This window comes from Melanotaenia boesemani, chromosome 17 (assembly GCF_017639745.1).
Source record: "Melanotaenia boesemani isolate fMelBoe1 chromosome 17, fMelBoe1.pri, whole genome shotgun sequence".
Taxonomy (NCBI): domain Eukaryota; kingdom Metazoa; phylum Chordata; class Actinopteri; order Atheriniformes; family Melanotaeniidae; genus Melanotaenia; species Melanotaenia boesemani.
Window position 1 is genome coordinate 6243652 of NC_055698.1, and position 18958 is coordinate 6262609.

Below are 18958 nucleotides of genomic sequence, written 5' to 3' on the forward strand. Positions count from 1 at the left end.
TGCCTGTTTCATATCTGCAGCTCTCCTGACAGGAGATTCCGGTTATAAATACCTCTGGGAGGCTGCAGATTGATGATCATTCACTTCTACTGCAAGTCAGATTTTCTTTGTTATTATATTTCACAAATTGACATAAACCAAAAATGGAATTATTGCATTTTTCTCAAAATTCATATATCTCATCTGCACCCGGGACTTCTTTTTACAGTATTTACAAGTCACATGTACATGCTGTCTGACGTGTTTTTTTAAGAAATAGTTTGTCTGGAGTCTGTCTCCTATGCATCATCCAGATGATATAAATACCCCCAAGGGTACCAAAAGCTGAAAATATTCCATACAAATGAACCTCCTACAACTTCAGTGACTTTGCCAAACTGTTTCAGGTTATTACTGAGCGTTTAATAGATTAGACTTCTCTCTTAGTTAATCTGTATTTAATGGGATGCAAAGTATCTATTTGCCATGGATCCACATACATGGCAGCTGCCATATTTGTGCTGCCATGTTTACTACGGTGTCCCTGACAGGACAAACAACTCTGGGTTGTTGTACACAGATGGCTGACGGGCTTTGAGTGGCTTACTCTGGTCTTCAGCTTTGCATGTTGCTGCGATTTGTGCAAAATTATCTAATTTCACAGAACCAGACATTTTACTGGCGCCAAGAATTTGCAAAGCATTTTTCTGCTGTCGTGTCCTGGTCAGCTGGCAAATAGGTCAGTACATTACTGTCACCTTGACCATGTCCCATAGTCCCATGATAGTCTGATTATTGAATGACTATCTGAATATAATTTTCTATCCATAATATTTATATTTGTCCAATTTCTCCAAAACCAAAACTAGTAAGAAATCATTGAACAGCAAGTTATTCCAAGCCTGTTACTTTGTGTCAGGCAGCATCTATGTGTACCATCTCAGCAAATCATGTATTTTTAATGCCTAACAACAACTATCTGTGAGTCAGAGTGAAGTATAAAAGTGGAAGGACTGTAAAAAATATTCAGACTAGACCTCGAACTCAGGTCTCAGCAGATTCTGTTTGCTCGCTCCAAATTCCCACAAGACATTAGATCTAAATTAAAAGTGTTTGACATTTAAATCATAACATATTTTGAAAGTGGATGGCATGATGATCTCAACCAGATATATTATGTCCAGGTAATTGTTTAGCAAAATGCAAGCTCCGTATTTAGAAAAGGAATTAAGCTAGTCATTGTAAAATTCTTTATTTTGTAGCTATTTCAAGTTGTCTTATGAGATTGGGCAGGACTACTGTAAGAACGGATACTGAAAACAGAGACCTGCCACTTTACTTAAGAATGTTACTTTACCCCATAGCCTGACATTTAAAATGTCATTACACATCTATCTGGCTAAACTAACAAACTGGCAAAAGTTAAAGTTAGCCAGAGAACCTAGCCAACCACCAACTTTGTCCTCTGTGATTGTTAGAAGAAAAAAAGATCATAGTTTTAATTATTTTTCTGTTAGACTATTTCAAACATATTTTGTGAAAATATTTGTGAATCTTACAACTGTGGCTGCGCTTGTGGGTGTATATTATCAGTAGGTACTCAAAGAGCTCATTCGTCTCATGGGAAACTAAAATGACCTCGCTAAAAAGATGTCGCAGCTTTAATACTTCTGCTGAATAATTGAATCCTCATTTCACAACTTGCAGTTCTGTCTTTCTGCTGATGTGAACTCCTTGCAAGTAAAACTTGCTCAAACCAAGTTTCCACTGGTCTGTTTTTCTGATTATAGTCTGAGCACATTTTTTATCTAACAGTGATCTTTTATTTTTGTTATTAATAGGAGGAAGAAAAACCTGTTAAGTAAGGAGTAAGATCATTAAACTCCTGACACTGGATGATCTATTATCCCCAGTTGAAAGCTTACTTTGAAATTTGATGTACGTGTCAAAAATATGCAATACAGTTATCGTTACCAGATTAGCTCAAAATAAAGTGATCTAATAATCTGGAATATAATTGGATTATCAATGAAAGAAACCAAACTGTAAAAGATGGACATTACAATGTTAAAGAAATGTGTCATCCTTAACTTTATACCTCGTAGTAATTAGGTCATATTTCATTCATTGAAATTTTAACCATTTAATGCCAATTAAAAATATATACAACAAGAACAAGTTTTGTTTTGTTTGATCTTTTATCTATCGTCCAATTATTGCTCCAGAGATCCCTGGTTTCTGCTGTGGTATCATTAAAAATCAGTGTCAGGACTGATACCATCTCTATCATTAACCATGGTACTGCGGTCTCATTTGTCCAAAAAGTCCAATAACGTCCATGCTAGAATGGCACCAAATTACCACAACTTCAACAGTCGAATGTGACCAATATATTATCACGCAATTCTTCAAAATTCAATTATTTGCCTACGAAAAAACACAATTTCATGTTTTCAAAACTGTCAAATGACTTGTTTTATATTATATTATCTGCAGTAAAGACTTGGAACAAATGAACTGTGCCTGGAACTAGGGCTACATATTATATTTCTAAGATATGTTCTTATATTGAAGATGTTTGGTTTCCCGTGGTTTGCAGCATACAGATGACAAAAGTGGTTCAAAGATAATATCTGCTTAAATATCAGCTGAGCCTTTTAACTAAAGATTATTATAATAAACACAGTCTTTCTCCAGCTTTCCTATTCTCAGTATGCTGCAAGGCTTTCGTTCTGTTGATTATATATATATATATATCTATATATATATATATATGTGTGTGTGTGTGTGTGTGTGTGTGTGTGTCCATCCTCATACTAATGATGTCCACCAAGAAATGATATAAATTTAACGAGCACAGAGATCTTCTTCCAGGTCAAACTTTAACAAGCCTCTCATTGAGGAAATCCTGGGACAAACTAGCAAGAAATGCTGCCAAATGGCATGGTGAAGGGGCTGTCGGTGTGAGTGTCAGAAAACAGTAGTCAGACGTATTTTTTAGATTTCATTACCAAGGAGAAACTGCATAACTGGGCTTGTTACATGACCCCATGTTTATGGCTTTGCTCTTAGCCTTAATGAATCCTTTACAGCCGACTGGAACAACAGCAACAAGTAAACAGCCTGACAGAAAACAGAAGAAATGCAGCATCTGGTCACTGTGCTGCACTAATCATAACAAGGAGGTGGGATAAGTCATGTAAAATGAGCAAATTACTTATTATGCTGAGCATCATATTCTCTTTTTAATGCCTTTGTCAGCATGTGAGAAACAGAAGGAGATGTCTGAAGATCTGAACACAATTAGGCTTTAATATCAGGTTCTTAAAATAAAGATGGGAAACACAGCAAAGCAGGCAGACAAGCCAGAAGACGAGGAGAGGTCTCTCAGCACTGCTGGTAAATGAGCATCCATCTCTCCTCCTCTCGTGGTGCATTACACAGTAACTCTTCCTGCTCCAAAAACCCAGAAAATTCACTTAACTTTCATTTACTGATATCCCAGCGCCCTCATTCATTAAAGATTCATGGCCTCCGTCAATGAAGCCTGTCGTCCTTTTTCTGTTTTCAAAAGGTGAGCTGGACATTTAATACATGACCCCACTCAAGAAAATTAATACTGTTAGCAGTCACTGATGAAAGAATAATGGAATTAGAAAGCATTTTGCCTCATTGAATTACATCGAAATCATACTTAACGCAAATGTAGGTTGATTGAAAAATAGTTTTTTATTTGTCCTCAGAGGAATTCTGCAGTATCCATGTTCAAGATACTGATTATAAGGTTCATTTCATAAATTATATTTCAATGAAAATGTATCTAAATACAGAATAGAAATCTAAACAAAATACAGCTGTCAAGAGTCTAAAACTGGACTGGACCATTCTCACCCATACCATGTTGTGAGTATATTTTTCCTCCAAGCAGCCAGATTTTGTTGTAATTTTTTCTAAAATGCTCTTGAGTGATAGTTCTCCAGACTTTCTGAAGGTCCACCAGAGTTTTTATTTTGGTTTCTTTGTTTGTTTTTCTGGGACACAGTCTTTTTTTTTTTTTTTTTTATCATTTCCAGTCCTTGGCATGACTGTTTTCAAGGAAAAGTGTTTTGTTATTTGTTAAGCCACTTACCCGTAACCTATGAATCATTCGTGTGTTGTCGACACAGAGAATTTAGCAAAGAAGTTTTTTTTAAATAGGAGCTTTATTCATGTTTTGTCGAAGACACACTGTTTGTTCCCATTTTTCTTGAGGTATTTATGAAAAATACTGAAGATAACACAGTTTGATGGAGATAAAATATTACTTTTGTGCAAAGGTAATTTCCATAGAGCTATTAGCTACAAAACCTTTTTTTATCTTTATATCAGAGCATGGTGTATTGTGTCCTTATAAAATTGAGAAACTTAGGCAAGTGGAGGACAAACAAAAAAGTGTCAGGCCTAAAAACCTATCTACAGCAGATGAACAGTGTCTGAAGTGACACGTTTAAAAAAATCTAAACAAAACAAAACAAAAATAAAAAATTGCTAAAACATGACAGAGGACCTACACAGGATATACGTATGGACTTTCAGGTTAATCCATGTTCTCTTCCCCAAAGCCTCGCCAGAAATAGTCTCCATGGAAGGGTAGCTGTCAAGAAGCCTAACGGTTGAGGTATGTCACATGAAACGAGAACTGGACTGAAAATCAGTGGCAACAAGTCTGATGGAAAGTAACATTACTGAAACAGTGTGGGATCTTTAAAGAACAGAAAAAAAGGCCGCCAACATCCAGCTAAGAGCTTTGGAAATTCCTTCAAGAAGCCTGGAGAACTGATCCTGAAGACGAGTTGAAGACATTCGAGGAAAGCTTGTCTAAGACGGTTCAGGTTGTGTTAAACAATAAAGTTTCTCAGACTAAATTTTGACTTTCAAACTGTTTTGGCTTTATAGAATAAACTTTATGTTTCAATTGATATACAAGGGATGTGCAAGACTAATCAATAATTTGACTAGATGGAACGGTGCACATAGTAGACAACTATTTTTAAAAGTTGACACATTTTTGTTTGAGCAGGGGTAGAGTTATGTTTCGCTAGGCAGGGACATGAGGGTAATATTTCTCCAGCTATACCAGAAACAACAGACCAGAGCAGATGTTGCCAATGGCAACAAAACAAAGGAATGCATGGCTGTACTTCATTCAACTGGACAACAAAGTTAGACGTACACTATGAGGGCTGAAGCCAGTTTACCACAGCTCTACTTACTAAACCATCAAACACTAGATGGAAAAACAAGACAAAATGACTGCTTATGATGTAGCTTAATGCTCGTGTGGGGGCGGAGTTTAACTCACCTGGTAGACCAGCCGCCCCTTATACAGAGCCTACAGCTCCTTGACAAAGTCTGCCCAGTTTGAATCCCCTTTCTACAATGAAAGACATTAGAGTCCGCAAAATCTTAAAAAATAAAAGAAAATACTTTTGTGGGTGGAATGCACACATTAATGATGAATTAACAACTAATTAACTAATCAATTTAAACTGGCATGATTTGTCAACTTCAAAAATCATGTAAAATATCCATTCTTAATTTGCACATTAAAAAGAAAAGACGCTGCAGTTACTGCCCATTTTCTTAGCAATATATAAAGAAATTAAATTAAATGAAAAATATGTTATTAATCACAAAGGGAAATTGTCAGAGATAGTGTAGAAGATGAAGTCTGGACAGTCCAGCAGAAAACCTGCCACTATCAATCAAAATGATTCAATACATTTAATCCAGCATGCACTGAATCCTCTGCACAAGTGTCCAAATTCAGAGGGAAAAAAATGGTCAGTAGTCGACTACACTCGCAGTCAGTTCTAAAGCTGTAAAACTGTGAGAAAGTATTACTGGATCTCGTTGTGAGCGTTTCACGTTTCATGCTGAGGATTAGCCTCACAGAAGTAATGAAGAAGACTATATACAAAGTGAGCAGATTAATGCTCCCAGGATCAGAGGATGTGAGGGATGGAAAGCTTACTAAACTTTACAAATCCTCCTCCCAACAAGAAGAAAAAAAATGAGGTTATGATCTTCAACCTTGGATATTTATATCATGTCACACTGACATTTGAGGGGTGCTCCACAGCATAATATTGAACCTAACACATTGTTTACCAAGTGTGTAGCTGGCTTACACCATCTGTTTATAAAGCAACAGGCTCAGGCAGACGCTCTGCCAGCAAACAGGCACAAGGTCCCCGGGCTTATCTCGGTAGAGGTGTGCTGCTGCTCCTCGGCACCAGCGAGGTGGAACGATAAACATAATTAAATTGAGTTGGATTACACAAAATGGATCAGATCAGTTGGGAAGGCGGAGAAGCTAATCCAGAGCAATCCTCTCTATAGAGGTGCCAACCACACAAAACGACATAAATAAAGAAGAGGGAGAGGGAGGCGGTGGCTGTCAAGGGGAAATCGAGGTGAAGCAGGGACACAGAAAGGACCCCTGCAATAAAAAAAGCAACTCCAAAGTCAAATATTAACTGCTAAATGACTGTACCGCTGCAACACCTAAATTTCCCAGCTTGGGATGAATAAAGTACTTCTATTCTATTCTATTCTATTCTAATGGTGCAGTTCAGTGCAGGAAGTAAGAAACTAGGCTGAAAGGGCGTCTGATTTTCCACTGATTCATGAAGAAAAGGGACGTTACTGTACATATGCAACAAACAGGGTGTGTTTGGAAAGCTTACAAAATGTCCAAAATGAATAACCAATTAATTTCTGCATGCTCTCCCCGAAATAACACCAATGTAACAAAACATCAGAAATACAAAAAGATTTCCTCATAAATGTGACACACTGCTTATTTCGACCACTCTATTCTCCAACATGTCGACAACAGCACACATCAATCCCCCCCTTTCGGATTGCATTTTCCCTTTTGTAACTGACTTTGCTGCCATTCCCTCACAAATAACCTTTCCCCGGGGAAAGGCACTCATACTGTCTCCACAGCTCCACCAACCCACTCCTACCCTTCCTTTCTTTTACATTCCCCTATCTCCCTTTGTCTCACAAATGCAGCAAACGAACCGATACAGTTGGGAGTTTCGACCACTTTCTGAAGTAATCTGGTGTAATCCAGGTCTGTCTGCGCCTTGTCTTGGGCAGTAGTGTGGAGAGCATTATCATCCAGTGAAATGATGATTAATAGATCCCCATAAACAATGCAGGGAAGGAAGAATTAACAATGTACAGTAGAAGTTGTGGCAAGAGCTCTTATCAGTGTCCATCCAGTTAGATTTATTGAAAGTATTTAACATATCGTGTAGTTATTAACATGCATATTTTAAGTGTTATCTGTTTTTATTTGACGTAAGATTAAATATAACATTTTGAAAAAAAGGATATTACAATAGGAATGGATTTGCTGTAAGAGCATGATCTTAAAATCTAAAACCAGTGAAGAGCTTCAGCATCTCTGATCTCCTTACCAGTGAGGCAGAATATCCACTTTCAGCCTTAACAAGTGCAGTTTGCATTATTAAAGCTGCCCTGACTGGACGCTTTAATTGAGTCTCCTCTCAGATAGACCTCAGCCCTCGGCAATATATGCTTACAGGTGGAGAAGGAGAAAATGCACATCTTTGAGGTATTTGAAATATGAATGTAGCATTTATACCAGAGCTGCTTGTTCAACATGGAAATTTGACAGTCCCGACATTAAATCAGCAAGCGTGAGCCCAAGGCAAGCCTCCCACCCAGTGCTGGATGGAGGCCGTACAATACGGTGGTGGGGTTACAAGGACGATGATGGAGGTGCAAGGAAAGAACCAGCCAGCCAGCCAGCAGCCGCACAGGATCCTGCAAATATTGTGTTTTGTGATATGAGCTGAGTAGAAAATGTGCTGAAACATTAGATGTTCCATGATCTCACTGTGAGATATCTAACTTTTTTGTTACAATTCTGAAAAAAGACTGAAGAAAATTTGTTAAATTTACATTTCATGTGAGATTATGTGGCAAACCAAACTCTGTGTTTTCTTATGCCTGCACAATCAGCAGGAATTAAATATGTAAAATGTGAAATTCTCTAAAAACAGCTAAATCTTCAATGTAAAAAAATGAAAATGATAAAATAGAAGAAGCTGACGGTGAAATTAAATGCTATTTTTCTAATGCCCTGGTTACCCATCCATACTTTAGAGTGGCTATTGGACTGCTCCTATTTCACATTTTTAAAAAAATTCTAGACAACAGAGATTCTTTAGGGAAGTATTACGACACAGAGGCAAAACAATAGATATCAGACATTAATATGAACTCAATGATACTGATTCTGAAAAAATAAACCTTGATGGGGACAACAATCTGATTCTTGCAATAAAATTAAAATAGCAAAAGATCAAATAAAATGCAACTAATGCATTTTAATTATTTATGTTTCTGTTACCTTATTTTTTTTATCTGTTTAGCATCTTTTGCTGTTTTGATAATCCAGGTAAATGCTAGAACACATGGTTTGCTTCCAGTCATGCAATAACATCTTTAAGCCCTTCTTACTGAACACTGGAGGGTCTGTTTGTTTACATGCAGCAGCCAACTTACACAGATATTCCAGGTTTGGCATTTTAACTGTATATAAGTTGTAATGTGATGTAGCTATATTAGACTGAAATCATAGCCTTATCAGCTCATTATTGCTGCCATAATGAGCAAGAACATGCACTCTGTATTAGCAATAAAATCAAAGAAGCCGTGCGACTCTTCACATCTGCAAACAAGGTGCTGTCAGGTGTGCTAGCTGAGGCCTGACTGCTTTGTCTTGCCCCACATTTCACCCCAAGATTCCAGCGGGAGCTGCTGCAAAAGGAGACAGAGCTCCGCAAACACCTCGCAGCCACACCACCACTCAGCAGCTCGCTGCTACTCCTCTGAAGGCAAAATGTGTTTCTAAGGCTCCTCTGTCTGCATCCGTGCGGTTTGCTCGCAAGTTCACCGCTTCTGCAGGTCGAATCGCCGCTCAGGTCTCAGCTGCAGACAGATTTGGAGATGTGGCTGTGCTTTAACCTGCTCCGCGTGTCGGCTGGCCACAGATCATTACCACTATGAAGCACTGTTTCCCCAACAAAACGATCTACCTTTGATTTGATCTACCTTTGACGCTATGCACTTCTGGGCAGTACAGTAGCCTATAACACAGGAAATCTTTCACCAAAGGCAGGGATGGCTAAAAATACCCCTCTGTTTTGTTGATGAGACAGAAATGCATGGATTACCAAAGGAGCAACATTTATAAAATAAGGTTAATTTCCCACCTGCTCAGATTGCAAATAATGTACGTTTTTCTCTTGTTACTGTTGTTTTTCTTTCTCAGGTGTGATAGCTGAGAGTCTTACTGTAATGCAAACACTGTGCAGGACTCCTACTGTGGAACATCCAATTAAAAAAGCACTAGATGTGGAGTGTGTGTGTAGGAATTATAATGTCCAAACTAGGCCAGAGGTCCTGAAGCATTCAGAGTGAGGTGCACACTGCTCTGCAGCCGCATCCTGAACAAGCTCAAGCTTTCAAAACTGCAAATCCTACAAAGCATAAACCCAAATGTAATTAGTTTTAGTGCCTTTTGTCAGTCTCAACCTAAAGCAGAGACATTCAGTTATTCATGAAGAATTAATAAGAAGAAATCAAATGTGAGAAAACTAAAGATCAGGAGCCAGAGATAAGTGCAGAAAACATAATGTTGGCTTCAGGGAAAAAAATGTGTATGTAAACAAAGGGTTTAAAAAGCATAACAGTTAAGACTGAATCTGAATATCATGTTTAAAATATTTCTGTTATTTACAGCATTTTTATGTAACTTATAAATGCCTTCCATCCCTATTTCTTTACATTTTTGAGTCAAATATAAACGCATCTGCTCTCTTCTCTTTAGGATTGCATTTCTTTGAACAATTTAACCAAAAACTGCTCCAATTATTTTAAGATGTTTACCGGTGTGGGTGGTTAGCCTGTCATCACACAGTCTATCAGCCCTGGCATCAAAATGTCTATTTTAAGCATTTTGCTGTCGAGTAAAAAATGTAAACACCTCATTTTAGATGTGAGACAAACACTGAATCCATGCCTTCATCTATTATATCTTTTGAATTAAACAGCTCTACCTCAAATACCACCAATTAAAAAACGAAATGGCAAATACTAAATAATAGGACTCCATGAAAACTGTTTTTATTATTTCCCTTTTTTTCATGATTTTTGTTTTTTACTGTGTGACCCCATGTTTTTCCATGGGGAACATAACCATCTAATAATCTAATTTAGCATTGAATTTCTTAATTTCTTGAGTAATGTGGGTGTTTCTGCCTGTTTTGTGGTCATCTCTGACATTCAGAGGGAGACTTGATCAGGTCATGTCACACTGCAGTGGTCAAAATGTGCTTGATTCGTCTTTTCTTGTTCATTTAGATGAAAAACTCACATCACACCCACATATTAACACATTTCACTTGATTTTAACTGACAAAACTGATTTTAGTTTCATTGTTCAGTTTTACAATTCCATCTGTATGTGTAACTCAAACTGGGAAGTTCACGTTTGCCACCAGAACAGTTCTAGTGACATAGTTCCTGGTTTGATTTCAGCCATGAAATAATGATTTCCTCTGCTACTGTGTGACGAGTAAATTCAATATTCATGTGTCAGTGGCTGCTAGACGGCCACATTTTAAAACTTTAATTTCCCATCCTGTTTTCTTCCAGTAAGTAGTAAGTGTTGTTTCTTTTGTTTGCTTGTTTATATTTGATCATAAAATGCTACAAAAAAAATATGCTGCTGAGTAACTAATATGAAGTCGAATTTTACACTTTTAAGAGGCAGAAACTGGAGCTGGAACCTGAGCTCAGATTTTACCGACTTCTGTGGTGACCTCACTGAGTTTTTCTCACATTTCTCTTGAATTTTAATTTTTTTTTAAATGTTGAGCCTGTGTTTTTTTACATATAGTCCACTATCTCATGCAGTAGAACCTGTGAATATTCTCTCAGTTCTGAATATAAACTTCATCCCCTTGACAAAGAAATCTTTGATTATTTTAAAACAAAAGCATTCGAAATTATCAAAAAAGTTACAAACATCAAATTAAACATTTTTTTTAAATGTTTTAGGCCAAGATGAACTGGTTTTCTGTCCATTATTCAGAAGAACAGGGTATTTTTTATATATTTATGACATTTCCCTGTATCATTAATAATCAATACTTGGATGTTATTTACTTCCACTGAGAAACTTAAAGTGTTTTTTTCTCATTACTAACGGTGCAGCACCTCCCCACATCCATTAAAGCAGAGCTCCAGCACTGCTTACAGCCATCCTTCACCACATACTTTTTTCTTTTCTTTCTTAAAAAAAGAAAAGAAAAGCAACCAGCATTAAATGCAAAAGCAAACTCTGGAGAATTTCAGTTAAATTGTGTTGCCGTAATGACCTCACTTGTGTCATGTCTGTCTGGCTGCTGCAAGCTGAGAACTGTCTATTATTTTACAAGTAAATACTGCAGAAATTAAGGCAAGGACATTTTTATTTTTTGACAGTACTCATTGTGCTGTTTCATAACAATAGATGAATGAAGCAAACAGATGCAAATCAAAAGCAATATTGTAAAAAGTATCCTTAAAAATGTAAATAAAAAAAATAAAGAAAAATAATTTTGTGACTGATTTGAAAAGAACAAACTGGGATGCATAATGTCACCAGCAGGTGGCAGTATATGCCATGTTGCTAGGAGGAAACGAGCCTCAAAGAGTAAACTGTACTAAGATCTGAGGTGGACATCCACAAGACGAAACTGGGTAAAGCCCTTTCTTCAGGACTATCTAAAATATTAAAATATGTGTTTTTAATATGTTTTCTATTCCAAATAAGTCTTCAAAACAGGCAAAAATTAACAACTCAAATAAGTTTTTATACAACACTGCAAGGATTTTCAAGGTTTCCTCAAATTACATGATGACAAAAACTCCTCAGTAAAAAAGATCTGCTATTATGTTTCATGTTATCCACACAAATGTGTTTTTCTCAGGGGTCACTGTGTTTCAGAACCGACAACTATTACCGTCACACAGAGCGTTTATGTGCTGCATCACGTTCGAAGAAGGTTCAATTAAACAGCATGATGGAGGCAACTAAGGAAAACAAGGAGCAAAGATGAAAACAGTCCAAAGTTTGAATCTGTTTAAAACAAAAGGATAGTGAGAAACAAATTAGCTCACCCTAATAGCAAAACGTTAATGCTAGCATCTCAGCAGGAAGGAGGCAGTTTAAACAGCCAGTCCACAGAGTGGAGCAAACACTTGATGGATGCTAGTAAATAGCGTATGTCGGCTGTGGTTTGAACTCTGAGAGATATTAACATTTTTTTCAGTCCCATATTATTTTTAATAGGAGCAACTTGTGTTTATTGTGTCGTACAATTAGTGGTTAAATTCTGTGGAAAAGTTGGCAGAAACCTGTTTTTTTTTTTTTTTTTTGTCACTGTTGCACTTCAGTTAGTCAGAAGATTTCTGATGTTTAATCAATGGATTAATCAACAGAACCCTAATTAGTTATAAAATCATATCCCACAGCAATAGTTTTTTTTTCACTTTTTGTCATTTCCATTTCTTCATTACATCTTCTAAAGGTGAATCAAAACCAACAAGTTTCTGGCTGAGAGCAGGTAGAATGTAGATATTTTGTGTTTTCATATTAATAAACATTCATAGAAAATACTGTACACGTCTATTCGGTTAAAAAAAACAAAAACAAAACAAAGCTATGACTTAGGACACCTGCTTCATGCTACATCTGCTGTACAGCCATACCTACATGGCATCATTTTACAAAGCCTGCACACATATCTCTTTTTCACTGTTTTCCACGTTAACATCTCGCAAGCTTTAGCAGTGTAATTTGCAAACATGGCTTTCTCGTTTTCTCCATCTTATGTTAGTGAAGAAAACAAGAGCAGCTCTGTTTACTAAGAGGAAGGAGGCATGCAGTGGGTCAGATTGTATCACAGGAGAAAGGTAAGCAGAATGCAAATAAGAAAGTTAAAGTGAAGATTTTCCTGTCAGACTACTGAACGAGCGTTCACATTAGGAACAACAATGCAGTCCACAGAGGAAATAATTGTTATTTGCAGGCCTCTGTGGAGCTAAGTGCTAATTTATTGTAAAAGGCAGGTGCACCTCATGCCACACAGGGGTATTCTCATACCTGAAAGTCTCTCATTAGTATGCAGCTGATGATTATACCTTCCATCTACACTGATATGGTTTTGTATTTTGGCTAAAGATTTCCTCCGGCTCTGTGCGCCTGCTGCTAGCCGTATGAGGCTTGTCACACAGCAGAGATATGGTGCATGTGGGAGAAGAGCCCTGCAAATGGCCCAAACTTATCAAAGCAGCCCGCCCCGTTCCTGAGCTTTCAAGCCTCCTAATTTTTTTTCCTGAATGGAAGTCTCTCCAGACCTGGGGTAATCTCACATTTGCTTATTTGCACATAGTAACTCTAGTAACTCCGGCTTCTGTTCCTTTGCATCCCCTGCCAATTGCATAATCAAGTCCAGGACTCATCAGCAAGATGGCAGAAGAAGAGCTCTATTAAGCTGCATCGTGTTCCATCTGTTGTGTAAGCGGGTGATAACAGTATTTACAGTTTTGGAGTTGCAGCAGACTGTTTCGGCCAAATTTTGTGTGCCACAGAGTTCTGCTTGCTTAATAAAATGTCATGGATTAATTCTGCCGCTGCTGCAGTGTCCAAATGCAGTCTGTGCCACCAGTAGAAATATCAGAAATTAACTTTACCGGGAGTGTTACATGAAGAGTTTGTGTTTCATGCATGTTTCTTTTTTAGACTTCACATTCTGCTCTTTGATCATTTTCATTCCATTTTGTAAAAAATTGGCTAAAAGTTGGTAGAACTCTCAAGAACTTGTGTGGTGCAACTTCTGTCTTTCAGCTGGCATTAACTCTTCGCTGCTCTCAGAAAGGAAAAGAAATTTGAATTCTAACCTAGATTTGAAAAACAATGCACTGATTATGAAAAGTGCTACATCCAGACCAGAGTCCGGACTAAACATGGAGAAGCAGCATTTAGCTGTTATGCTGCAAACAAGTGGAACAAACTGCCAGTGGAGATTAAACTTTCACCAAACATAGACACGTTTAAATCCAGGTTAAAAACATTTCTTTTCTCATGCAGCTACCTGTTATTTTTACCTGTTATGTTTTTATTTGTTATTACCTGTTATTTTTAACTTATCTTGCTTTCAATATTTTTTATTCATTATTTTATTATGATTTTTGCTATTTCTTGCTGCCCTATACCACCTTTTAATGCCTGTTTGCACCATCTATGATACTTTTAATGTTTTATGTTTGCACTTTGAATTGTCTTGTACATTAAATGTGCTGTATAAATAAAATTGCCTTGAGGAAAAACAAAGTTTATCTGCCTTTTAGAGGGGAATTAATTCACCTAACTGTACGTGAATAAGCTCGCTGAAAGTTGCATTAACCACAGTGTGTACTCTGGAACAAGACCCAATTTGTAACTGGTATCCAGGATGTGATTACATTCATGTGTTTCTGTCTTGTTTTTATGGCACAGTGACATTTATTTTACACATTCCTGAGGCCATCACTGGCAACACATTTACAACTTTTTTGCCTGGACACTGCATCAATATACATCAGCATTTTGCTTTACAGCAACGCGTTACAGGCCAGCAACTGCATTTCAACACACTGCCGGATTTGAATGTGCACCATGACTGATTCATCAAAGAACCCAAAGACACATTATTGGAGAAAGTCAGGAAAAGAAAGACAGAAAGGGACAGAGCAAGAGATAAGATAGGAATCAACACTGGACTGACTTTTACTGGCTGGAGAGCTCAGAGAAGAGACAGGATGCAAGATGGATGCCGACTTTGCCAACGTTAAGTAGAGCCTCACTGTGAAAATCTGCCAGGGTTCAATAATGCTTCTTTAAACCGGTTTTTGGCCAATATTGGGCTTCTCCAAGTTTACAGAGTTTATACTGGGACATTGGCTGCTTCTTTAAGTTTAGTTTATGTTTTCAGTCCAGTTATTGAGGCTCACCACTTACAGAGGAATGCTTTTTTTTCTCACTGTTACCAGGAGGTTGTTGCAAAAAAACATAATCTTTTCCCATTTCTTCAGTTGCATCCATGAAACAATACCAAAGATTACACAGTTTGACAGAAAATAGTAATTTTGCACAAACAAGGTTATTCTCCAAAAAGCTGTTAGTTAAAAACGTTGCATATCTCAGCATGGTGTCCATACCGTCCTTTAAAAGTGAGAAAAATGGCAAAAGTAGGAGATAAAAAAATAAATGTCAGGCCTAAAAAAACTATACAGAACAAATGAACAGTGATGTCCTCAAGAAATGGGAACAAATTCAACGAAGACCTGGCACAAAACCTGAGATGCATCTACTCTTCAGTTGATGCATCTACTGTTCACTGAAACCTCATCAGAAAAGGTTTTCTTGAAGGAGAACTGTCAAGAAGCTATTCTTAACAAAGAGAAGCGGAGAAGGAAAGGCTGATTTATGCCAAATGGCACAAGAACTGAACTAAATCAGCAGCAACAGGTCTGATGATGAATCCTCCACATTGCTGAAGAAGGTGGGATCATCAAAGAACAGAACAAAAGGCAGAAACTTCCAAAGAAGAGCTTTTGAAAGTCCTTCAAGAAGCCTGGAGATGTATTTAAAAAAAAATAGAGGAAAGCATATTAAGGAGGGTTCAGACTATTTAATTTCAGACTCATTACAATTGTACTGTTTTCACATTATATGCTGTATTCCCATTTATGTTTACACATATTTCCTTTTTCTTGCTTTCCTGTCAAGGAAATAAGAGGCATCTCAAGACTTTTGTACATCATTGTACTCTGCCTCTGCTTCCTGTCCCGGCCTGGAGTTTCTTTCAAATCTCAGGAGTCCTGGTATTTTTTTTTTTTTTTCTAGTTGACTAAGGTTAGATGAAAAGAAAACTGAGTGTACACTGAGCAATGGTTAAAACTGGAATCAGTGGATCTTAAATATTTCATTCCCTACACTGCAACCATGCATGTTCCACATTTTTAAAGCTGTAGTTTTCTTTAAATGTTTATCAGTATGCTTTTAGAGGATGGGAGTCTTTAACACGTACATGCAAGGATCTCTAAATAGTTTCAAAATACACAGCAAAACTGAGTTCAGTATTACTCACTTTTATGATAAATTTTTTTTAGCATTTTTGACATTTTATGCTGCAGCATAATTGATTAATTTATCAGATATTGAGCAGAATAAGAAAAAAAATCATAACTGGATTAAGATCTGAGGTGACTGGATATCCATACTGAGGGTGAGAGAACGCTGTAATACCTTATTCTGTTTGTGACTTCAGAAACCAAACAACATTAAAATTAAATCATGCCTGACTTCGCCGGGGCCTTTGGAACCCTTTTATGGACCCCTTGAGGTCCTGTAGTTTGAGAAGTCGAGGAGACGCGGCTGTCAGAATAATAACAGCAGCAGGAGCTGCACGCAGGGATTCAACAGACTTAATTACAGTGCAACAAGACCGCTTACAGACTCATACTCCTTGTCTGTTACTTTAAAGCCAGCAGCAGCCTGCTTGATGCCCGACAAAGCCCATGAGTGGTACTTGAAGGATGCACTCTGATACTGTAACAGTGCACTTCCCACATAAGGGGCTCCACAAGGCCACGTCTGAAGAAGTGTTTGCAAAATCTCTACAAGCTTCAAAGCAGGAAGGCTGTGCAGTGGATTAATTAAAGCATCTGTGAGAGCAGCTCCATCTCTTGTAAAGTCCGTTTTAGTCATGTCTGCTTCTTCAAAGAAGGGAAAACACATGCACATTTTTAACAAGAGTGGGATTGCTGTACACTTGCTGAGTACACATGTCTGCATGGGATGGAGGAGACACTAGGATGTGAAGTGGTTCTGAAAGCTGTAATTTTCCGTATTAAATTAGTAAATATGATGACATTCACTGTGTAAGAACTTAGATTTGAAAAGAAAAGTAATTAAGAGGAGGTAGAAGTAAGAATTTAATTTTAAATAAGTAGTTGGCTCAATTAAATTTAAAGTTTTTAACCTGTGGGCTGAAGGTGAGGTCTAAAAAATCTTTAATGACTCCTCTAGGGCCTTGTATTTCAATGTGAAAAAACAGAAATTGTAATTAGACCCCTAAAACCTCTCTTTTGATTTGAAGTATACAAACTGGTAGTTTCATGTAGCCTGCAGCTCCCCAAAATAACCGTTAAAGCTGAACACAGATAAAGGCTTGCGCAGCTAAACTGCTTTCCTCAGTATTTAATCACGGACATTTACCTTGATCCAGTAGCCGGAGGGAGTGCTGAAAAGACGGATCCAGCGTGTCCTTCTCTGCCATAAGCTCCGGCAAGTACTTCTCGCTCCCCATCTCTCGTCCTCAGCTTCGGGCTCCAAGTGGGGCGACTCAAACAAACAAACAAACAAACAAACAAACAAACAAACAAACGTCAGGTAAACACGGAAAGAAAGAAAAAACTTCTTCTGCGTCCAAATGTTTCCAAGTTCGAGAAAAACTGAAGCAAAACCGCAGGCGATAATGTCATTCGCGCTCGCGCTAGAAGAGCATTTTTTTCTCAGTCTTCGCAGTAATAACACAGTCTTTCCCCTCTGGCTTTCAGCGCGCGCACCGTGATCGTTTTCTAAGTGTGAGCAGCAGGTTTTTTTTTTTTTTTTTGTTATTCCAGCCAAGTGTCGCTCGGTCCGCAGAGCCGACAACCGCAGCGCATGACAGCCCGAGCGCTCCTGTCCTTTCTGGGTCGGCAAGCTCTTTGAAGCTCCCTCTGTTGTGTTCACTGATGAAGTGAGGTGGAGGCGGCTATTGGTCGCTGCGCGCGCGACACGCAGCCCCGCGGAAGGGGGAGGAGCCGCTGAATGGGAGCTGTCCGCGGTGCTGGTTTCTCCTCATTAACATGTCATTGTCATGAACGGAGGGCTGCATGGGTGGCAGTTCAGAGAAGACAAACTAGGGCAACGACATGCCTGGACCCGGGCTGAAAAACCCTGTTTGCTTCGATGTAATGTATAATTAATACACAGCTTCTACAGCAGCTCATCTAACTTTCTGTTTGAGGAGATTTTGAAAACAGATTTTGGGAGAAAAAAAGTTGGATTATTTCAACATTGTTCCTCTTCTTAAGAACTTTCACAGCATCTTGAAAAACTGATATAAGACCAGCTGATCTGCATATACTTTTCACAATGATAGCACAGTAAAATAAAACAACCTAATCCCAATCACAGGATGATGCTATGAGTTATCTTATAATGTACTTTTAGTGGTGCAAATCCAATATTTAATTAAACTGAGGAATGTCTAGGACCAAGCACTCACAAGCTGGTAAGCTAATTAAATTAGACTCAGAGGTAAAGAGGTTAACTTTTCTATTTTTCCTTGTTTTATAATTAAACAAACTATTATAAGCTATAATTATCACTTGTGTGACTTTTTATTATATCAAATAAAATGTGTTTTTTAAAATTTAAGTACATACATGTCTCATTATTGAGTATGCAGTGTGTGCTCAGAACATTTGAGGAAATTTGAAAAATAAATAAATAAATACAGCAAGTGAGCAGTATTAGAGAGTGATGGTTTTAAGAAATAGGAAGGGAAATTGAGCAAAGTCCTGACATGGGACCTAAAAGATGCATCCGAAGTCTCATCAGAACTGGTCTCCTTGGAAGGGTGACTTTAGAGAAGTCACCCTTAAGGAAGGGAACCAGAAACAAAAAGGCTAAGGTGTGCCAAATCAGACAAGAACTGGAAATCAGTGGCAACAGGTTTTATGAAACATGTAACTGCATTTTAGTCAGTTCAATTTATCCAACATACAATACTGTCTAAAAAAAACTTCTGACTGGCAA

The 18958-nt window shown here is 37.8% G+C and overlaps 1 protein-coding gene across 3 annotated transcripts in view; it reads right to left on the reverse strand.

Moving 5' to 3' along the window:
* Positions 1 to 17864, reverse strand: part of khdrbs3 (KH domain containing, RNA binding, signal transduction associated 3) — a 165628-nt gene extending 147764 nt beyond the window's left edge. For 2 of the 3 annotated variants that reach the window (XR_006013512.1, XM_042012452.1), the window contains exon 1: positions 17372 to 17863. Coding sequence is in view for 2 of the 3 variants with exons in the window: in XM_042012452.1 (XP_041868386.1) it covers positions 17372 to 17462 (91 nt within the window). In the remaining variant the exon portion in view is untranslated. Of the gene's footprint in view, positions 1 to 17371 lie in introns of all 3 variants that reach the window. The other variant, XM_042012453.1, reaches the window with a different exon arrangement.
* Positions 17865 to 18958: the final 1094 nt, after the last annotated feature.